Source organism: Dermacentor albipictus, chromosome 6 (assembly GCF_038994185.2).
Source record: "Dermacentor albipictus isolate Rhodes 1998 colony chromosome 6, USDA_Dalb.pri_finalv2, whole genome shotgun sequence".
Taxonomy (NCBI): Eukaryota; Metazoa; Arthropoda; class Arachnida; order Ixodida; family Ixodidae; genus Dermacentor; species Dermacentor albipictus.
Genome location: NC_091826.1, coordinates 74,427,084 through 74,451,454, shown reverse-complemented (window position 1 = coordinate 74,451,454; position 24,371 = coordinate 74,427,084). Strand labels below are relative to the sequence as shown.

Sequence of the window (24,371 nt, the reverse complement as noted above, 5' to 3'; positions counted from 1 at the left end):
AACAATCGAAACGTGTATTTTACGAACTGCCGCATTTATCATGGGTTCCAAATCGGTGTTGCAAAATAAAGCCTGTGTGCAAATACAAGGAAATGTACTAGGATGCTGATCAAAATTTTCGTAGGAGTATTGTGTAAAGCCACAATGACATACAGGAATGACATGACACTGGTCATGACTTAAAGCAATGGTACGTTACAGATGCGGTACAAGTATATGGGCACATAAACATGATGCTGAATGCAAGTGCGCCACTTGCAAGCTTGACATGAAATGATAGTCACTTTTCAGATAGAAGTGGCATGATGACATACTGGTAATCAATGCCTGTTATTTCTTTATTCGCACAATGATCGCTTGTTTAATACTTGTGCCCAGGTACAATAACGCATCTCCGAATCACAGATGTCACATCCCATCTGCCCTATGCAACTTTGACACATGAAATGGGAAGCTCATTGACATAATCAGTTACGGATTATGCCAAAGTGTTATGCCGTTTCTTGCAATTTTGTCTTTCATGAGTATTTGGCGTAATGTGGAAAATAGTACCCGGATGTCCTATGTGTTATATATGATATAAGACGATTCTATGAAGAGGTCCTTCATTAGGTCAATTTTTGTACAACTGTCATGTGCGTTTAATTGCGCATTTTGGAAGCTCTTTATACAACAGCCATACAATCTTGGAAAGCATTGCGATGAGGCTCTAAAGCTGTTGATATGTTATTAAAGTAGTTTTCTTAATATAGCAATTAGTAGCCTTGCATTTCCAACTTATCCTTTGTCCCCAATAATTAGCTCTCTCTTGCTTTAGTTGGTTAAGATGTAGTACCTAAATTTATAGAAATAAATAGTGACACTACAAGTACTTACGACGTCGTGTCACTAGTCAATATTTGACACTTACTGTTTCTGTTCAGTTTGTGTTTGAAAAAAAATAAACTTTGCCCACCTCTACTTCTCATAAAATGCACAAAGATTCGCCCATAATTGTGCTTTCGGAAGTCTTACTTTCTGCATATAATAGTGGCATAAGCAGCTTTTCAGAGAGAACTTAATTTTGTTGCTCTGTGTATTCTGGTTTTCTGCCATAAGTTTAGTGAATTGATAATTATATCGCACACAAATACACAGCCTCTCCATGGAACACACATTTATTTGATACACACGAATTCGCACCCTGTTCATCTAGATTCCAAACTTATGCTGGTTGTGGCCAACCTCTAGTATCTATAGAACCATGTCTATGATGTGTGTCTGAAGGTGTCTGCAGTGCTACTGTGAAGCTAGTTATAGTTCTCACAGCAATGCATCAAGCAAGGTTGTTGCGTAATTATTATAAAAGAAGACAGCATCAGCTAGGCTGTAAGGGCGACGAAAATGATTTGTGCCATTCACCAAACATACAAACAGAATATTACTACATGCTATGTGCTAGTTAGTACTTCGAGTGATTAAGAGGCTTCTATATGTGATGTTGGGTTAACCTGGTTTATTTGTCGTGGTAAAACACACGCTGCGAAGTTACATGTCCAAGTATTTGAGTAATTGGGGAGGTGGCAGTGAGACTCCCTGGGGAAGCAATATTTCAGTTGTACAAACGGTATGTCTTGACTACACATTTTCATTATTGCTTGTCTATAAATATGTCGGTGGGTTAGAACTTATGAAATGCCACAACACCAAGGCTCAACATCCATCCTTACTTCTCAGAGGCTTAAAGAATGATGAACAGTTATACGTTAAAGCATAATTTGTTAACAAATATACACCATATTCATTTTAGTGGTATGGAAAGAGGTGAGCACAGCCATGCTTTTGTAACAGGCATGAAGGTATAGCGGAGAGCCAGGGGGCTAATATGTGTTAATAGAGTGAACAAGTAGCTGTGACTTGCAAGCTTATTTTACTCCAAAGGGAATGCAACAGTAAAGTTCGTGGAGCTGTAAGCAATACAGGAAAGAGTGAAAGATTACTTGTAATATACGGATTTGTATGGCAGATAAGCATGTGCACCCAATTTTCCACTACGCATTTTTTCTATCCTAGGTTCAGCACAGAGTGTGATGAGTCACTATGGCTTCTTAATTTGCAAATTTCTGCGTTCCGTTTCACAGGGCTTATGGGGCTATCTGCATTTGTTTGACTACCTATGAAGTGACTGCATAATCGAACATGTCCGCATTGCCGATTTACAAAGAACTAATTGTGAATTCATCACAAAGCTCCAGCCATGAAACTCTCTATTGGTTATGAAAGTACAAAATGGCAACGAACATTCCCTTACTTTGTTGTGCTACTCCGCACTAGGTGCTAATAAACTAGTGTCTACAATGCAAAAAATCTCTTCTTTCATTAGAGGTAGGTGCAAGTTGCACTGACGCAATGAACATGCATTCATTGCCTACAAGCTACTGCATGTTAAAATTGGTGCTACAGCAGGCACGGCAAAAGTTCTCCTCTACTTGTGTCTTGTGCACCATATGAGCCAGCATTTATTTTCATTGTCGTGGGCCTGTTTAAGCAGTTACTAATTAAGAAATGCGAATATAAAATGACGTACTACGTCAACCATTTCGCATGCAAGATCACCGCACTCATTTCAAAGCTTATTAGAGATGGGATGCAGTCGTTGGAGTACCAAGTACTAGGGGGCCTCAACGCTTGCAGCCCCTTATTCTAAATCTCTATAGTTGCTTCATAATCTTGGTCTGCTTTGAGATGAAATACAGGTACTGTGCCCCTGTTTGTTAGCCTATATACTTCTCTTTCTTTTAATGTGGTTGTGTATTAGCTAGCTAGGTTGTCCCTACATGGCATGTGAACCATGTCCCAACTCAATCAAACAACATCACTTTGCTATTGGTCACTGACTTCATGCATCCTGTGCAAGCTTCTTTTTTATCGAAGGAAAAGAATAAAAAGAAAATGCATGCATAAATTATGTTGGCAGCAGCAAACGGTCTCAAGGCAATCATCCTTGATTTCACAATTGCTGAGAGAGGAAGCATGCCTGTATTTACTTTGAGCACAGGCTGTACATTTATTAAATGCTGATAGAGGTATGGATAAATTGTTAAAGGTTAGCAGATTGGCCAACCAATCCTTTAATCATAGGAATTGCTGCATTGTGTGCCCCCGTAAACCTTTGTCATCTCTTAAGGCATGAATAACACTACTTCTATCTGCAGGGCCATTTTAGCACCAAAAAGAAGTGGAAACATTACGTGATTTCATACCTATATGGGGTGTCTTTTCAGCAATATGAATTAATATTTGGTTTCATGCATATATTCTTCTCTTGAAAACAGATCTGACAAGCACCTCTGCCTGAACAAGTAACTATGATATGTACATATCACTTTATGTCTGTCATAATTGTAATCAATTGCTTAAGACGTACTGGTGGGCTAGTTGGTTAGCCATGCTGTAATATGGCAGCGCACTATGAAACAATAACGTAACATAGAATGAACAAATACTAGCTTTGTGGGTGTGCGTCGCACAGTGCCCCTGTACGTTAATTCGGCGTCATTGTTCCGAAGTGCGATGCCCTATTACATCATGTAATCAATTGTAGGCTCACTATTAACTTGACAGCTACTAATGAAACCTCACGAGGAAAGTGCAACTAAATCAACAAGCCATTGTTGAAGATTCAGACATGTACTTGGTGCTGAAGTGACTGTTCAATCAACAGAGCTGTTTGTCGCGATAATAAAACGATCTGTGTGGGAGTACGTTAACAGATTACGCAGCTGGGCTTCAGAGTGCTATGCTATTGCTGCGACAGATCTCTTGTTCATTGGCTTAGATACACCTGTGTGGTCATATACGCGTGTTCTTGCAAGCTGTTACGCACAGGGCCTGGCTCCGTCCCTGAAAGGAATGCGCATTGGTTGATGGCAGAAAACAGACTGAGTTTATTTTCTTCAAAAGACGCAGACGAGAGCCGCATGCGTTCGAGGGGGCAAACTCTCGGTCTGTGTCCAGTGGCCGAGACTCTGCTGGTGATCGAGAATTCTTGGAACTCGACTCGGGGTGGGGTCGCTTCGTGTTTCATTCGCACTGGTGCTTTGTCCAGGCGAGGAGCGGTGGTGCGTCGGTTGTACACAACACTTTTCTCCCTTCGCAGATGGAGTCGCCGTAGCGATCTGGAGGACGTGGTTTCCGCTGTGGGAATGGCTCTGCAGTCGTGTTTGGCTCGGTCTCAGAGGCAGTGCTAATGTCTGGTTTGGTCTCTGGTGATTGCAAAGGCTCCAGTGTTCCTGAGAGAGTGGCCTCCGACGACGTGGAGTTATTTGCTTTTATCCCAAGCATAAATGGGAGTGGGACACTACTCGCGGTTAGCGCACAGTCCTTATCCTGTGTCGCCGAATCTTCCATGGCGTGTCTCAAAGTGCCGTGCTTGATATGGTGACGTTGTCATTGCACAAACCCGGTAGGGCCTTTAAAAGCAACGACCTGTGGTCTAGCTGTTCCAAAACAGTTCGGTGCTTCCAAATCAGTTTCCCTACAAAATTTAGAAATAAAACTGCTTGTCCAGCAGTGAGTACACTCGACTTTGTGTCCGTGTTGAGTACAGTTGGTATGGGTTTTGTTGGCTGTTGCTTCGGGCTGAATGCGCATGAGAGCTGTATCCAGCTCACGCCCGAGCATAAGTGCAGCTGGCCTTTCGCCCGTTGATTTGCAGATGATGGCGTGTTGCTTTAGCAAGAACGGGGCCAGTCAACACGCGAATGTTCCGTCCTTGTTATCGGCTAATACTTCTTTTGAAAAACCATCATTTCTGCTTGGCCATTTGTTGTAGTTTCATACGGTGCGCTTGTTGAATGGGTCACCCCATTCTTCTTTAGGAAGCTCTCAACTTTACTCAACTTTAGTACGCCAACAACGACACGAAAATTTCATTGGCTGGTAGAGGTATACAGCTTCGCTATAAAAGTGCTTTTCTATGTTGTGAGGTGTATTGATGCTGGTACGATGCTTGTGTTTACTGCAAGCTTTCACATACCAGCTGGAGCGCCCTCTCACCTCGTGCCCTCCCCCAACTCTTTTGCAATACTGCCCCTCCCCCCCCCCCCCTGTCTAGACACGCGGACACCTTTGCCCGAAAATCTGTGGACGTAGGTATGCAGGTCAGCGCAGCACACTCATACTTGATGAATTAAGTGCCCTCTCTCTCTCTCTCTCTCTCTATATATATATATATATATATATATATATATATATATATATATAAATATATATATATATATATATATATATATATATATATATATATATATATATATATATATACAGTGAAAGCTCGTTAATTCGAACTTCAATAATTCGAATTTATGGAAAATTCGAACTGTACGATTTGGTCCGGCCAAGCTCCACAGAAGTCTATGTATAAAGAAGTCCGTTAATTCGAACACGAGACGGTTCCCTCACGGATAATTCGAACTATGCTCGCCTGGCACACGGCCAGAGAAACGCGCCTACTGCCTACAACAAGGCTGTATTTCCTCTGAAACGGAGAGAACGGCGAGAGAAGGCAAAATCGGAAAAAAATCTAACCGACGCGGGATCAGCCAGAAGGCAGCGGCGGCTGCCGCCTCTCCGTTCGACGTAACCTCCGAGACTTCTTGCCCGCTGCGAATCTCGGAGGCTTCGCAAATCTTGTACAGCTGCTAATGCTGTGCGGAGATGGCACGGCAAGCGCCAAAACACAGCGAATCAAGTACGTCACAGCTGCGCTTGCAATCAAGAACCAACGAATCAGGGCCATCGCCACCTTCACATGTTCAGCGTCTTTGTCTCGGCAGTCTTCATCGGTTGCGCACCTCTGTTTTCAGCTTAGGAGGCATCGGCCGTCGCGATTCATTGTGATGGTGTTAAGCCTCGGCTAACGTTCGTTTCATTGGACATCGGTGGTGTGGCACAGTCGGACCCAGAGCTTCGACTCGAAGATGGCGTGTGCCCGCGGCACACCCCATCACTTTTTGACTCGCCAAATTTCTGACATGCCCTACTGCTTCCAAATCGCAGTGTACTGTTGTTCTCCTTCACTTTCGTTAGTTCGAACTTTCGTTAATTCGAACTGAAGCGGCTTCCCCTTGCGGGTCGAATTAACGAGCTTTTACTGTATATATATATATATGTATATACATATATATATATATATATATATATAGAGAGAGAGAGAGAGAGAGAGAGAGAGAATAAACTTTCGAAAGCATTGAATTGCGAAGCCAGCCGAAACAGGAGAGCTCAAGTAACTGCGGCCACAGTGGCGCTTTCCTGAGCCCCGACGCGACGAATCGCGACGAAGAATAGCCACGTTTGCTCTGTTTTAGGGTGGGGGAGGGGTAGAGGATGAAAGTCCTGGTAGCGCCGACGCCGCGCTGGCGCCTGTTGGCGGCTAGAGAAGTCCAACGGTTCATTTAGTAGCTAGTTCATACTGTGAATGCTAGACAATGCTTCGAAGCATCCTTCTCGACTTTGTGGTTGCATGGGCACCGTCCTCTCCAGCCTTCCATTTCAAATAAAAAGCGCTTCCATAACACGCTGCCACACTGGCTCCCGCGCCCAGCGGCTCACCCACGCAGAGTCCACCAACATGACACGTTGGGAACAATTTTTTTAAATTACCCGAGAAAAAAAGCAAACAAGCTGCATGGTACAAGCTTTGCTCCGAACTATACATGCTGTTGTCGGAGTTTCAACTGATTTGATTCGGCACCTAAAAAGAAAGCGCGAACGTGAATGCGTGCAACAAGAGAAAGGGCTGACAAGCCACTCGAAGATAACGTTGGCCTTCACCGCTGGGTGCTGCTTTATGCCTATTCATTAAAAGGCTGCTTGTGACGGCAACATGATTCCACATAACATGATTTGCACTGGGATGGAGCACTTTCGTGTTGAGAGGGAGGGATTCAAACAATTCGTAGCGGTAAGTTTGACTGTGCTATAAGCCGCCTTTCGTAAAAGTAGCTGCTTTGTATTCTTTCAGACTCATGTCCCCGCCCCGCCCTAGAAGTTGCCATAGTGGGATGATTTCAGAGAGAAGTTCCTGCCGGGGAAAGTATCAATTCTGCAAACCAAAATATCGTAGTCTTTGGCGGGAACGCAGTACGTCTGCATCGAACTATAGACGTGTGGACATCGTGGTCTGCGGAGGGCTTCCTGGCTGTCTAAGCAACATTCGTGGACAGCGACTTCACGGCTCACTAGTACCTCCTCAGTTTGACTCGCCTGACGGGGAGCCACGCAGCTGGTCGAATCCGCTCCGAGTTTGACGTAGCGTTGCTGCAGTGGAACATCGCTGACAAGGTGAAATATGTATTTTAGTACAATTTCGCCTCCATGAACTGTTTTTATTTCATTTTCCAGGTCCTTCGCATGGTGACAGGGAACGTTTTATTAATGATAAAGGCATTTTCATTTACCAGGTGGGAGACTGAAGTTGACGATGACGATTACAGTTTCGACGACTGCCCGGAAGGCTTAACTACGGAGCTGTTAACCCATTAGGGACCGGTGTCTTTATTTTCTTGCTATCTTGAAATAAATGTCATATCTTAACTTACATTTATACTAATAATTCACATGCAAGAAATTATTACTCTTGCCTAATTAGTTTTTGAAATACAGCCCGTGACCATATGGTCACACTGGGCCCTTACGCTACAGCAAAATACGCGAAGTTAGAAACATTTATTTCAAGCCATGAAACATCACAAAAAAACATAAATAGCGAATAGTCGAGCACTTATTTAGTGTGATATGGTTTAAATCTTGGAATATACATGCCGACGTCATACTTTGGGCATTGTGTGTGCACCGCGCTGTTGCAATTATCTCATGCACACCTCCACCTCTTGCCATAAGATATCGGTGCAACAAAGTGGGCCACTTGGTCACACCGCGTACCAGTCAGGGCATCACCAGTCTTTGGTATTCTGCGTTGACCAGGTCCTCTAGGCTTATTGTCCCATCGTATCAGGTAGCTTTGTGCAATTTGCCTGCGGAATTCCACCTGCATGGCGTTGAACCCTGTGCTACGAATTAGCGCCCAAGCGTTGCTGATAGATACGTCACAAAGTGAAGTGAAAATCGGCCACCACCACTTTTTGCCACGGATTGCAATCCTATAGGCGCCTGCATTTTCATCCATCTAGGCCGCACCTCCTATAAATCTTGTATTTAGCAACAGTGTTTGGATGGGCCACCTTGATTCGCTTCTTCTCGACATACGAGTACATGCCCTATCGAGTACGGTGTTGTCAAAAAGATCGAACAACTCAACAGGTGACAAGTCCATGTAAGCAGCAAAGTTTGGGTCGGGAAATATGCCAAGGCTTGTCTGGAGATCACCCTTCATCCACTTAGAAGCAGTGGATAATTTTGCCGGAATGGCCAGATCAACTACAGAAGAAGAAACCTCTGATATTCTGTTACCTCGCTCGCCGGGGTCGTCATCGTCCGAGTTGCATCCACCAATGCGGCGTCCGTCAGAGAAAACAGTTTCAGCGCCGGCTAATAGAATGTCAATGAGCCCTGCTTAGAATGTCAATGAGCCCACCTGAGTCTTAATCGGCCGAGTTTTCACCCGGATATGTGCTAGCCTCTGGCGGCTCGATATAAATCACTGACACGTCGTCATGTTCCTCTACGACTGCTTCGCTATTTCTTCCAACATCAACCTATTCAGACAATAAAATAAGAAATAACCACTGCGAGAACGCGCCAACAGCCGTGCAAGAGATGAGAATGCAGTTAAAAATAAATAAAAAGTTAGGTAGCCTAAAGTCCCAGCGTGACCATATGGCAACGCGCAAGATAAAACGCTCCTTCATGGATAAATCAAACAATAATCCTTCACAACTGCTCATCGAAGGTCACATATTCAAAGAACAATACGGAGGTAAGGATATCTGACTATTGCTTAAAGAAGTAGTGAAAAAAAACACGCTTACCCCTTGGAGCCATGCATGGCAACGCTACTCTCAGAGCAACACTTATTCCCTCCTTTGCGAGGGGCTCCCACAAAACGACTGACAGCTGCTGCCACTTGGTATCCATAAAGGGAACTATAATCTGTCAAACGGCACGTCAAAGGCGATTTTGGTGCCGTTTTGTTAATAGTAATTAATTGAAATCCACTGTGCAGACTACCGTGGCCATATGGTCACGCTGGTCTTTAATGGGTTAAGTGAGGTCCATCGGTTGGAGCAATTTCGATTTGGTTGCGCCGCCCATAGCCTGCAGCTTGCCGTAAAAGATGCCATTCACCAGGCATGCCCTACAAAATAACATATGGGTTTCGTCTTATGTGCATTGTTACGTGGTTCATTTATTACTGTTTTCACGAACAATTGTTTGGGCCAAGGTTTGATCAGTAAGTTGCCATAAATGCGCGGACAAAATTTATGAATATAACAATTGCAGTTTGAAAAGTAATGGCAGACAAGCGTGCTTATTACAGTTTTGGTGGTTTAAAGCTTTACTATGCAACTTCCCCCAGCTCATGTTTAGCCGAATTCTCGAGTGTGCCTCGCTTTTTCATCTTGGGAATTCGTAGCCCATTTGCTGCCATGGCCGTGGACACGAACTTTGCTTCCCATCAAACAGCAGCTGCGGATCCGTTTTCTGCCGCAGGCTAGGCACCAAGCTTACGCAAATTCGTGGTCTCGCCACGTCAATCAACCACTCTGAAATTCCTCTAAATACGAACAAAAAAAACTGGAAAATCTTGTAAAGAACGCCCATGGTGTGCCGAAGTGAAATATTAAGATTTCGATTTGGATATATTTGGATTTTGTTGATTCCTTGTTCGAGTTATTTGTGTCATTGTATCTTGTGCTCCTTCCAATATTTCTCCTTTCGGGATCTCCCTCTTATTTTTGGGATTAGACCCCCTCCCACCAGAGGAAATGAAATCCTGCCTATATCAATCCTTCTAGTACCAATCAATTGGACCGTAAACACAGTTGCCTGGCATACAAGACCAGTCAGCGAAGTGGCAGTCTGGTGGTAGTATGTTTATTTGAACTACGAAGCTCATTACCAACCCTAATGCCATAGCCACGGCACTACATGCATGACATTTATTGCTAAAGAGGTAGGTGCAAACTATGCATTAATGTGTGCTCAACGACTGCGTCTGTCCCCATTTTATTTCGCCTAATGCAGTATTAAAGAGTACAACACCGTACGATCACATATGTGATCCTTCTCTTTCTGATACTTTATTGCATTGCATGTTTGCTGTTAGCGCTACCTGTACTTGCTGTGGCAATATTCACTAATTGTCGTACTCGCTTCATTTTAGGACCCCAATGGCGAGGACGTCGTACAAGTTTGCGGCGCCATCGTTGCATCTATACGCAAGAGCACCGGCGACGCGGAAGAAGTATTTAATGTGGCCGGTCTGCATTTGGAATCTCGCAAGGCGAGGAGGTGGAACTCGTAGCTGCGAATGATGATGATTATGATGATGATGATGATGAAAACATTTATTTGCTCTATTTTGCACTGATTTTCGCGGCTTCAGATGGAGTCTTCCATCTTCTCTCCAGGGTCTGTTCCCCTAGTCCAGGGCTCCGCTGAGGGTAGCTGCCCTGCGTGCACGCCTTACTAGTCCTTGTTGGACTTTCAGGATGTCGCTGGATAGCATCCTCTCCCACTGTTTCGCACTCGGGTATTTTTATTATGGCCAACCCATCTGTTTTCTGGCAAGCCCATGTGGTATGGTATAGGGTTGGTTTGTCTCCACACCATGGGCACTTGCTCTCGTACTGCGCGGGGTAGATCTTGCTTAGCATGTTTAGGCACGGGAATGTTCCCGTTTGTAGCTGTCGCCATGCTACGGCGTCTTCTCTATTTAGTTGTTTGTGAGGGGGCGGGTATTTTCGTATGATGCCTCTGTAGTAGTTTAGTATCTCTGAATAGCTTTGGGCTACCGGCTCGGGTTCCTCAGCGGGGTCGGGATTGTTGGATGTTCGGTTTGTTGCGTGCCCTCGAGCTATCCTATCCGCCTCCTGATTTCCCGTAATGTCGGTATGTCCCGGCACCCAAACTATCGTGTGTTTGGCCTGGTTGTTGACGGTTTTACCACTTGAGCGGAGGATGCGGAGCGCGCTGTGGCTGATTCTGCCGTTTAGGTCGTTGCGGCATGCTGCTTGTGAGTCTGTGAGTATGGTTAAGGACCTGCTGGATCAGTAGCCCTCCGCTGCCGCTAGAGCCATGGCTGCCTCTTCGGCCTCAACTACCGTACAGTTCCGAATTGATGCGCTGGTGATTTCTTTTAGGTCCGAGTTGATCACCGTTGCGACTTTGCTTTTCTTCGTGTTTCTGTCTTCAGTGTAGGTAGCGGCGTCTACGTACACTGTGTCGTGTCGAGTTGCCAGTGTTCTTTGTACATACTCTGCTCTTGCTTGTCTTCGTGCCATGTGTAGGTTCGGGTCCATGCTGCTGGGTATAGGTGCTACTTTGATGGTGTTTCTGTATTCGTCCGGTATCGTCTCCGTGCTTTCTGTCTCTTTTATGGTAGCTTCACCACCGTATCTGCTCAGGAGTCTTCTGCCCGTTGCCGATAGCTTTAGTCTTTGCATTTGTGCGATTATCTGCGCTTCTTGGAGCTCCTCGAGACTGTTGCGTAGCCCTAGGGCCAGAGTTTGTCGGTCGATGTTCAGTGAGGTAGGTGGAGCGCCGTCTTGAGGGATTTCCTCAGGATTGCATCCGCTTGTTACATTTCGTGCTTCGTACAGTGGTAGTACGGGAGGCTGTACGTCACTCTACTGACCACTAGGCTTCTGACCAGTTTGAGTGTTTCTGCTTCCTTCATGCCATGTCTTTTCCGCGAGACCCACGTTATCATGCGGGCCACTTGGTAGGCTGCAGTTTTAAGTAGTGTTAGGGTTGGGGTACATCGTTGGTTCGATTGTATCAACATTCCTAATATCCTGATGAGCGTCTTTTTCGAGATTCGCTGTCCCTCCAGGTAGATGTTCAACTTCAAGTTTACTACCTCTGGGACGGTGTAATTCTTCTTGCCTCGCCATACTCTTAAGAGCTCGGACTTCTCCGTTCAGCAGGCTAGATCTCTTGCCTTGACATATTCCTCTACGCATGTCGCAGCTTCTTGTAATCTTGATGAGAAAGCTCGTTCTCACTTTTTCGAGTCATCCAGGCCTGACAGAAACTCGGCACGCGTGCAAGAAGGCTAAACTGTGTAAATATAAACTGAAGTTGGCGACATACTTGATTGACCTTCTCTCCTCTGTAGAGAAAACCACGGAGTTGCTGCAGAAAAGGCACGAGACATCTGGGATTTTGCTTCCCACGTCGCGAAATATCGAAGCTTCCCATGCGGATATCTTAAGCAAAGGCACACTTCTTAACAATGAGGCGGCTAAAGGCCTGCAGCGCAGCCTGTAGAAGCGGTTCGCAAGCACGTAGACTGACTCTGCTTTGTTTTTTTTTATTGGTGGCCTCCTAGAGGCACGGTTTATGTCTTCTTGGTGTTCAGCTTGAACACCCGAGCTGATGCGTTATGGTGTGCTGGAGAGGGGGCTTCTTCTATTAGGACAGTCCAGCGCCAGCACTGTCGCGAACGCAGACTCTGAAGCATAGACAAGCAGTCTGGCGTTTAAAAACATCAGACAAAATGAAAATGCTAACCAAGACAATATGACTGCCGCCATTGCAGGGTAAATTTCTCTTTGCCTTACAGAGGGAACTTGCGCAGTCACGGTTACGCCCCAAACCTATTGGAAAGCGAACGCTAGCCGCTTTCGCTAGCATTCCCTCCTCGCAAGTATAGTTTCCACTGTGAATACGACGTCAGCTGACGTGTAACGCGTGTTGCCGAAGACATCCCTGATAATGACAGCGAAGCGAAATCGGCTGTCAAGCAGCTTTTTTAAGCAGATCATGTTTGTGAAGCGCAACATATAGGTAGAAGGCAATTGTTTCATGTCACTTTTTTTCGTTTTTAGAAATAACGGGTAAGGAGCCGTAATATATACTTCGGGTTTTCAAAAGAAAAATCGCGAAGCGCCCATTTAGTTCATAAAATGTCGTTCAAAGCTTCGATGAATAAAAACAAAATAACGCTTCTTTTTGAACCTTGCGCTATTCGCGACCTTACTTGCAGCATTTGAAAATAACGGGGACAGCTAAGTAAAAATACGCTATGTCGTCATTTTAGCATTCACATATATAAGCTTAAACAATATTAAAATATCACAAGCCATTAAGTCATGCTGACCATGCAAATAATTCAGGTGGCGGAAGAAGTGCACCGGTGGGAATTAGTATGGTGGTTGTACTGCACGATATCTTTCACCAAGCTACTATCCTTCAAACCTTGGTAACGTGCTTTGCGTAGTTTTGCGGTTGTTAACGCGTCTGATGACTTAAGTTTATCGTGCGATCATCGGTGACTCGATAAGACTAGGCCTTTCATACGTTGTGTAATTACAGGAATGGAATTGAACTGCCCGGCCATACACGAAGTGGGAATGGGCTAAGTATTTCATTCCGACCAATTGAAAGGAATCAAATTGTGGGAAGTTCAAATTTCCCGGAACGGAATCGGAATGGAATGGGGGCGCCCATTCCGCAGCACTGTACCGACTATGCTAAAATGGACTTTTGTAGAGGTCGTAAAGGCAGGTCATGTTTGGCATGTGAGGTTCTAGAAAGTACCGGCAGAACAATATTTTGGCGGCATAGCATTTGCATTTTTAATAGAAATATTATTTTCATGAGCCGGCAGCCTAGTCCGCGTCGTGCCACTCAAAACCTCTGCGTAATACACATTCGCCGCCATGTCCTAAAACGGAATCCATGCCAGCCAGAGTCGCGTTCTGGTAAAAGTGAATAATATTCAGCAAACCTGTCACTGGCTCTGAGTGAAAGCCTAGCTTCAATTACCGAAAGATTGAAGAGTGGAGCGCATGCAAGTAATCAAAAATATAAATCACCTGAAAATCAAGTGCCATGCCGAGAAGGGACAAGAAGCGCATAGTTCCCTTGTTCCGTCCTCTTCCTTCTTCTTGCTCCAATAACGCTGTTAGAACTTACCCACTATCGGCGATCCGCCGACAGGTGAATGGTAAAAGAGGCCAAGCAGTGCGGGAAGGCTAAAAATTACGTTCGTAACATTGTCATGAAACCAAGACTCACTGCATTAAAATTAAAACTGCGGAATTCAGAAAGAGGAAGCTCAGGGTCAGAATAAAAAAATACCCGATATCAACTGAGACTTACCAGGCAGCGTATTCACAAACACACACACACACACACACACACACACACACACACACACACACATATATATATATATATATATATATATATATATATATATATATATATATATATATATATATATATATATATAGCCAGAAATATCGTTCGGGGGAGGCGGGCCTCACGTTTCAGCTCGGCCTCTTTCTTGGAAGCTTTCGCTCGCGTACTCTGTTCTAAATACATGTGGAAGAGGAATCCGTTTTTCGCGGCAGCGGCTGCATTAAATTTGACGAGGTTTGTTGCATTTAAAAGACGCACTTAAATTATGCTGACTGCTGGTTTCGAATTTTTCATTTATATTGTCAGCTCTTTAATAAAAATTGGTCAAGATCGCAAATTTTCTGAAAACGAAACTATCAAGTTTAAATCTCTGTAACTCATCAATGAAAAATAATATCACAATTCTGTGAATCGCATCTAATAGTACATCTACAGCGGACAAAAATGATATATCACAAGTGAATCTCAAACAATTTAGCATTAACGAAATACGGCTTTTGCAGAAACCTTGTGCACCACATAACTAATTCACGTAAGATACAAATTGACATGCCAAATTTGTCCGCTTTGACTCTTATAACAGATGCCGTTTGAAGAACGGCGATATCTGTTTTTGATGAAGAGCTTTAAGTTTTTAAACGTCGTGCTTCTACTTTTTCTCGCACTTTAAATTTTTCTTAATATTTTAAACAAAATTCAGGCCCTAAATCGAACTTCCACTTCCAACAGATACTAGAAGTTAACTTTCTAAAATTCAACAAATTCCATTAAAAGAAATCCAGGAGTTCTCTGAGAAAAGCGTTTCTGCTTTTTACATTTATTTGAATAGGCCGCGTCGGAGTTGGGCCCGAGCTAAAGCTGCCTCTTAAACAATTTGTCAAGGGATCAAATACGTGAATAATAATTGCATTGCCATTGCCACAGATGCTGCAAACGAATTCTTGAACAACGCACTGTCAAAACAAGTAATATATGTATTTTTTAATAAAGAGATGTACTCGTATGTGCCAGAAATTGCGCTGAAGATAACTGATATCAATGCTTCGATATTTTTGTCTATTTAATAATTAAAGAAAATATTACACGATCCTAAGAACTATATCAGTTCGAAACCAGCAAAGCAGTGCATGCCACTGATATGAAAAATGTAAAGGCCATGAAATGAACAAGTTGAGGACAAATATGTTAATGAAACTTTGTCATTCAACGACCTTATTTACATTTTTGTACATATGCAACGGCCAGTCAAAAATCTCAATGACGCTGTCATTTATTCCAATGTTTTACGTTTTACGCAGGAGCAGCTATCACCGGTCGTGTATCGTGAGTAATTGCACCGAAATTATTGTCCCAACAGAGGGCACCTATATAAAGCCGTTCTGAAAAATATATGAGGGCGAGTCAAAGGAATGTGAGCCAATGCAAATATAACGCAAACGGGGTACTTAATTTAAAGTAGTCTCCATGAGCATTTAGACATTTGTCCCATTGACTAACGAGTCCGGTGATTCCCGTCTCATAAAACTCCTTAGGTTGCTGTTTCAACAAATATGCAACTGACTCTTTCACGCCATCGTCCGACACGAATCTGTTCCCCTTAAGCTGTTTTTTTTTTTTCATTTACCCCAAAATGTGGAAGTCGCGAGGCGACAGGTCTTAGCTGTATAGCGGATGTGGCAGCGTTTCCCACTTGAACTTTCCCAGTTTTGTCATAACCACATCAGCGGACGTGGGGAAGGTCATTGTGGAAAAATTAAAAATTATATTATGGGTTTTATGCGTTAACACCACTTTCTGATTATGAGGCACGCCGTAGTGGAGGACTCCGGAAATTTCGACCCCGGGGGGTTCTTTCACGTGCACCTAAATCTAAGTATACGGGTGTTTTCGCATTTCGCCCCCATCGAAATGCGGCCGCCGTAGCCGGCATTCGATTCCGCGACCTAGTGCACAGCAGCCCAACACCATAGCCAGGTCGGGGAACGAGATGACCCCATTCGTCAATTTTCCACGTTGTTTGTTCTTGATTGCGACACTCAGACGATCCGGCGTTTCACAATATCGGAAACGATTGATAGTCTCTCTGGATTTAGAAAATTCTATCAGTTGTGGCCCCTGACGATCGAAAAAATACAGTAAACAACACCTTCCCGGTGGAAATGACGGCCTTTGCTTTCTTTGGGGCGGTGAATTCGAATGTATTCACTGTAAGTTTTGCCGTCGTGTTTCAGGTTCGTAGTAGTGACACCATGGTTCGTCCCCGATCACAATTGCAGACAAGAAGTCGTCACCCTCATTGTGATACCTGATCAGGCGAGTCAAGGCAGCGCAGAACCTTCTTCTGGTGGTGGTTCAAAATATTGGGCATCCATTGCGCACACAAGAGCCGATGACCGAGATGTTCATGAATTATGGTGTGAACCGAACCGCGACTGATGTTCACACGCTCTGCCAGTTCATCGATGTTTATCCTCCGTTCCTGTCTCATCAGCTCATCAACTTTTGCACGTGTGTTGGGGGTGATTGCACGATGGCTTTGGCACGGTCTTGGATCGTCTTTGCAAATTTCACGTCCTTTTTCAACCGTTTTCTCCAATGTTTACAGTGGCCAACGAAATGCAATATTCAACGTACACGGCAGCCATAGGGTGAATAACTTCCTTCTGGGAAACACCTTCAGCTCTCAAAACATTCACAGCACCCCGCTGCTCAACTTCTGAAGTGTCCATTACGTCACGGAACCATGTTCAATCCAGTGTACGCGAGCTATAAAGAACATTTACCTTCACATCTGCGTGTCACTTTTGTAAATGAAAGGTGCCTGTGCGCTACGCGGATGCCTCGCAGATAATCAACCGAACCATTATTGCGCGGGGTGGGTAGGCTCACTTTCATTTATCTCGCCTTCGTTCATTAGAAATGCGAAGATACAATGGAATATACAAATGCTTGATAAAGGGCAAAAAAGTGTCACTGGAAAGAATGTTCACTGCACGTATAAACAAAACCTCGGAACAAGATATTTAAATATAGGTATAAGTATCCAATAAATCTACGCATCTAAGCAAAAGTCACTGTATATAATGCGTCAAACAAGCAAATAAACATGTAGCGCAATAACAGATTCACACAATACTAGGTGCCGCCCCCATTCCATCCGCTCCATCCGATGTATCGCGCGCGGCGGAAAGCGGCGCGCTCGCTCCCCGCTTTTCGCCTTTGCACACGCAAGACCGAGCCACCATCGCCCGCTCACCCATTCCATCCCCACCTCCCCTGTTCTTTCATTCGCACATACAACATGCGGTGCGCAGTCACGACGTTATTGCCATGAGACTTCATACGAAACATGAGGGCGACGGCGACAGCAGGAGTGCGCCTGGAGTCTTCATATATTTGCTATCACAATAATATAATAATAGTATCCGGCAACTGAAGTATGCCGTGGTCGATTACTTTCCGCAAAAGAAGTAACAAACTGTCACCATGCGACAATTCGCTGCGCCGCAACAGTGTATCTTTTTTTTTCCTTTCGTGGGGCGGGGGGCACCGAAATGAAAAAAAAGAACACGAAGGAGAGCATCTTGGCCACATTCCAATGCCTACTTTGGGCACCTAATGTGGCTACCGAATGAATATCGAAGAAAACGTGAGACGCTTGGTCCACCGAGAACCAAACGAACAGTGCTCGGTATTTTACACCGGCGACACAAGATTTTCCGGAGAGGTTGCGCTCAAGCGAACACGGTGTAATCCGTCAAGTCATCACAGTGATGGCGGTAAGCGGCCATTGTATCTTTTTCTCGTCTGCTAGCCAGAAGGCGTCCAAAACTCTGCCAGGCGAAAATTCACTCGGCCAGAGAAAACCACACGCGCACCGAAGTACGCCGCGCGGGGGTCGGAGCAACACAAGAAAAACGCATGCGCTCTGGCTGGCTCTGGCAGCCCGCGGGTAGGGTAGCGAGAATAAAAAAATTAAGAGACTCAATGTGTCCTCACGAATAAAAGTCAAAGTAGAAAAAATAAATATGAACGTAGTTACCCTGGCTGGCTTTACTGTCTTGACATGGATGCTTCGGCCTAGATGAAAAAAGAATGCCGATATTTTTTACGCGACATGACGCACAAATTAACCACCACAACGCTTCGCCTCATCGTATCTCGCTTCCTGTTTTGTCAACTTGTCTGATAGCGTGTGGATTTGGCTTGTCTCGTTGTATGTTCCGATCTAAGACTTTAGAAAAGTCAGTGCACCTTTGGCGTAAATATTTATAACAACGTTAAGCCCACAACGTTCCGGAATCGAAAATCTAAAGCACGATTTTGGAAATATCAATGCACCTTTCGCGTCAAAAGTTCATTAGAAATTTATACCCACAAAGTATCAGAATTGAAACCCAAGCGCTCCCGATTACGCGGCCTCAGCGAGATGCCGCGACGAGCCTGCCCGCCAGGCCTTTGGAACTTTGTGCTTGGTTGGAGCTCCTTCGTTACATGTGACTCCCGGTGCATGGGCGTTGCCGCGAAACCAGCCCGATATCGCAATGTTCGCGCTAAAATGTTTTTTTCGAGCGTGAAAAGGACATTCTAGACAAAAACGAGCATGATTTCCGGCGCCGGGGGTGGTTCTGGCCGGCGGCGCATTGACAGCACGAAACAAATTTTTTTTTTTTTTTTTGGGGGGGGGGGAGGCATAAGTACCCCTCCCCGGCTACGCCCCCATCCGTCACCGAAAGATTCGAAGCCTTTTTTGACAGACGCAACGAGCTCGCAGTTCACCAAGACTGCATCATGTTCGGGATGAATGATCGTGCCGGCAAATTTGCGTGACTCGCTGCTAGACGAACTCCACGAAGGGCGCCCAGGCATCGTGCGCAGCCAGTAACTGACGCTCAGCTACGTGTGGTGACCGTCCATCGAGGCGGACCTATAGCATCGTGTCAAGGCTTGCGTAAGTTGTCAAGAACGTTGCGAGCCGTACAAAGCGCCCCTGCATCCTTGGTCTTGGCCAACAGCACTATGGCATCGCGTACATATATATATTGCTGGCCTCTTTCTGCACAAGTTTGTTGTGGCCATGGAGGCGCACTCCAAGTGGCCGGAAGTGTTTGTTATGTGCATCACTACGGCGGATGCTGTAGTTGACAGATTGAGAGAGCTGTTTGCGCAGTTTCGTTTCCCAGAAACCATATTCACTGATAACGGCCCGCAGTTCACTTCTGAAGAGTTCCTGTTTTTTTGCAGGAATTTGGCTGTCGTCATGCGCTTGCAGCACCCCCAGCTCAAACTGGCTGGCAGAGCGTTTTATTCACACAGTTAAAAACTATCTTCGTAAATCTAGCGGAGCGGACACGTTACCTCTAAGGCTTCAAACCTTTTGCTCACCTATCGCAACGCACCCAATGCGACAACACGTGAGTCACCAGCAAAATTTATTCCTAGGATGACGGCTGCGAAATCGACTCGATGTTGTCAAGCCATCGGTGGGAGGAACGGCTGCGTATAGTCACTTCAAGCAAGCCGTGGCTCGCCCTTGTCGTGATCGTGGTATAACAGTCGATGACCAAGTGATTGCTGGCGATTATCGGGGAAGCCCAAATTGGGTTCCTGGTGTAAATGTAGGGCAATCCGGCCCTTTGTCTTTTACTGTTCGTGCTACCACACCCAGAGGCCGCTGCACCTGGCATAGTCACAAGGACCAGCTGCTCGCGCGGACCACGGATCCAGACCACGAGGCAGCTGACCAGGAGGGATACGAGTTCCTGGCGCTTCAACCAAGCGTCGACCGATTGATTTCCTCCGCTCATACCACCAGCGGTCCTGCCAGTTCGCAAGAGATCCTGACGGCTGGTGGAAGACGCTACCCGGCTAGAGACCGTCGGCCACCGGACAGATATCAAGCTGGAGTTTAGGATGTTAAACTAGCCAATGTAAAACGTGAGGGATATGGTGTCAGGCCTATTGCCGCAGTTTGTCATCAGGTCAATAATGCACAGGCGCGCGAAACATATAACAGGCGTGCGCCGGAACTTGCCAGCAGGCTTATCTCGACCAGCCACGCACCACCGAACATGTGATAATAAACTTCTCTCGCCCCCCCCCCGGCTTGGAAACTTGTCTCCACCTTCGCATGAACCACGCAATACAACACTTCGCATACACAGATCTCCACAGTGTGGGGGATCTGCACTGCATTTTGAAGACAGGTTCTTTTTTTGAATGTCGTACAAATTGCAAAAGGGCCCTAAACAACAGACATGCGTAAAGCAATAGTAGTCGCGGTGTACTTTAGGGTACAGGCGTAAATAGTGACAATATAGTGAAAATTTAACCATACGGCACCGTAGATAGCGCATGTCTCCGGAATTAGCCCACCTTGTCCACAGGTGATTTAAACATACTGTCAGCCGTAGGTGTCTATAACGAAGACAACGAACAAGTCATGATCGCAAATAAAAAATCCACTTGAATACAAATTAATGTGCCAGGAAAAAGACTCGAGATCTGACCGCAGAACGAATAAAGTAATGCAAATAACGTCAAAATATTGTCAAATTACACAACATTGTATAAGCTGTATTATTCCCAATTGTATGGCATAATGCATCTATGTCGACCTTGTCATGTTTCTTGCTGATGTGGGTTTGGACGCCTCTGTTTAGTTTGAGTAGTTTTTGTAACCTTCTGGTATAATCTTGTTTCCTACTTCAAGTCCTTGTGTCCTTATATTTTAGTAAACTGCACAATTATCGATGTGCAACCTTTAGTGCATAGAAATAAAATAAATTGTGAGGTTTAAAGTGGCAAAATTACCATCCAATTGTGCGGAACGCCGTAGTGTACAACCCGGTATTATTTTGACCACGTGAGGTTCGGTAACGTGCATCTAAACATAACTGCACGAGTATTGTTGCATTTCGGCACATTCAATTGCGATCGCCACAGCCGGGATCACACCCACGACCTCGACACAGCAATGCAATGCATCAGCCACTAAGCTAATACGCATGCTCTCTTGTTTTTTGTTAATTTATTTCGATTTCGTTGAATATAAAGTGTTCCTTTCGTATTTGTAGCCCAATGCTAAAACTGTTTTCGTATGGTTGTTCTTTCGTTTCGTTTCACCCTCAGCGTGTTCTTCTGTTCTTACTTGGACACGCTTGTTGGTTCTTTTGACATTTATGTTCTGTTTGCTGCGATATGATAACCGTGTCCCCGTATTCAGATCTTGAGTTTGTACCCAGCGCATTGCCTGCATGGTTAATAATAATTACACATTCAAGCTTCACCACGTAAGAAAAAACGTCAAAGAGCTCTAGCAGATTGAAAAGAAGACGATCGCCACCCAGTCTTCACGGTTCCAGGTATTCGTGCATACCCACAATATTAAATTTTCGCGAATGTTTTGCATATATGCAACCAGTAAGATATAACATTGATCATCCAATAAGCGCGCATAAGTCGAGGTAGGGATATAAGAGGGTCATACACACCGCTCACTGCCAAGTGGTCTTTATTTTGTCAGAGGGCGCCCATTTATAGTCGACATAGAAGAATAGAAAAAAAAACTAAGCGAAACTGTGTATGCGTACTCTATAACATTTCGGCCTTCGTTTTACGTGCTGTAATTACATGATCAATCAGCAAGCCGGAATTTCCGCTTTCGGTAAGTTCATATAATCATATCTAGTTAACGAATCTCAATTTTTATTTCTCTTGGTCTGATATTAACACCCACTTCGTAAGATGTAATAGAAGACCTTGGTGCGAGATCATTCCTAATTGTAGTTACTCAGAAAATCACAGCTCCGACATAAGCGTGAAGGCGAAGCTCCCTATAAAGATTACGGGAAATTCCCCGAATCTGAGTGGTAACTAGATGATGAATTTTTGTTCACACGCGTGTTGTTGTTCCATCCTGCCTATTCGTTGTTTTTATTAACAGAGGCAGTGATGGTCACCGCAGACAGCCGACTTCTTGCTGTAGCAATGTTCATCATGGTGACGAATGTCGGCGGTCTTAAAATTGACGACATGGACGGCGAATATGTGGACTTGCTTGTCGGTATCCATCCAGATATTCTACCGAATGAAACATTCACCGACAATCTGAAGGTGCGTGCGATGCTCTCAAATAACATTACCTTACTGAAATAATGAACGCACGTATGTTGTTACGACTTTCCAACCGGTGCCACCAGTGTTACGACATCCCACCGCTGCCACCAGTGTTACGAACTTCCAACCGGTGCCACCAGTGTTACGAACATCCCACCGCTGCCACCAGTGTTACGACTTTCCAACCGGTGCCACCAGTGTTACGACATCCAACCGGTGCCACCAGTATTACGAACTTCAACCGCTGCACCACGATTACGGCTTTGTGGTCCCGTAGCGCTCTTCACCCGTTTCGTGACAGAGCGTTGGTAGCGAAGACTCCGAGCCTGGCGTCGATGAGAATAACAAAAGGGACTTTATACATTATATACAGGTTATCATACAGGACATAAACGGATCGGCACTGGGGCCGAGAGCTCACACAAACGCGACTGTTCTCGCACGACGGCGTCCGGCGAAAACGCGTGACACATCTCACCCCAGTCGGGAGCGACCCTCTCTCCCGGTGGGTTGGCGGATCCTGTTTTCGAGCGGCGTGTCGCTGCTTTTATAATCCCCGAGGCCCATTGTCACTCAACCGGCCCAATACAAAGTCAGCACACGACGGTCGTCCGAGGGGTCCAACCAGCGACCGCGCTGGCCACCCGGTTCAAAGTTCGCGCGCGCGGTGACCTCCAGGCAAGGGAGGTGCGGCGCCGGGCCGTCTGGCACACGCGGACACGTCTAAACACGCTGCTCGCCGAGGCTTCTCCCGCACGACGGCGCAGCCTCTTGTCTTGTGAAGGGAGAATTATGGCGCTCGCAGGATAGATTCCGCATCTTGCAGATTCGGAATCCGGGCTTGTGGTAATGGCACAACAATGTGTGCGTTCTGAATGTGTCTTTAAAGGAGATTTAAAGCTTACAAACGCCTTAACATCAGCCCTTCGACCAGGATAGTCATGTACCAGATGTTTCAGTTAACTCTATTATTATTATTATTATTATTATTATTATTATTATTATTATTATTATTATTATTATTATTATTATTATTATTAGTAGTAGTATTATTATTATTATTATTATTATTATTATTATTATTAACTTGGGCCCCACTTTAAGAATATGCAGATACTTCGTAGCGCGACAGAACCAAAGTAAAGTTGTTTGCTATCGCTTATAGATACTCAGGTTCTTTTTCGCAATCCGCCTAATTAGATAAGTTGTCTTAATTAATTAATCAACTTCTCAGTTATTATTATTAGATGAAAAGTGTCACGGCGAAAGTCCTAGAGCAACATGCAAAACTCCCTATACAGCTTCCTCTTGCTCAATACGGGCTATATATAAGTGTTTTTTCCGACCGTGAAGCAAGCTCGCAAATACAAGCAAAACGGCTGCGTGACAGGCCGCTCTAAGCACTTTTTGTGCATTCGCGGGCTTCCTTCACGTTCGAAAAAACATTTTTATGTTGCACGTATTGAGCAACAGAAAGCTTTATCGAAAGACCCCCAAGGTGCTGTACAATTTTCTCAGTGACACATTTCATCTAAATATAATAGTTGATAGGTTGATTAACTAATACTAAATATGTAATTAGGCGAATTGCAAAAAATAATCTGAATATCTACAAGCGACGGCAAACGACGTTACCTTGGTTCTGTCGAACTACGTAGCATTTGTATATTTGTAAAATTTTGCCGAAGTTAAGTGAACCACCCTGTATAATGCGGTGTACACCTCTATAGGCGCAGCATCAAAAATCTTTCTTTGCTTACAGATTGTACCTTGTGGGTCAACCTCACCTCCAGGGGGTCTGATCAGCTGCACTATATAAGCAATAAAAGACCGAAATTGTTGTTCCTCCCATGGGAACATCCATGGTCTGGCCTATTTCTTATATATATATATATATATATATATATATATATATATATATATATATATATATATATATATAT

The 24,371-nt window shown here is 44.7% G+C and overlaps 1 protein-coding gene across 1 annotated transcript in view; it reads right to left on the bottom strand.

The window, feature by feature from the left end:
* Positions 1–18,444, bottom strand: part of LOC139061210 (calcium-activated chloride channel regulator 1-like) — a 272,282-nt gene extending 253,838 nt beyond the window's left edge. The window contains exons 1-2 of the mRNA XM_070540867.1: positions 18,353–18,444; positions 13,983–14,141 (exon numbers count right to left, since the gene is read on the bottom strand). Of these exons, the coding sequence (XP_070396968.1) occupies positions 13,983–14,024 (42 nt within the window). The 5' untranslated portion in view covers positions 14,025–14,141; positions 18,353–18,444. The remainder of the gene's footprint in view (positions 1–13,982; positions 14,142–18,352) is intronic.
* Between the last annotated feature and the right edge of the window lie 5,927 nt (positions 18,445–24,371).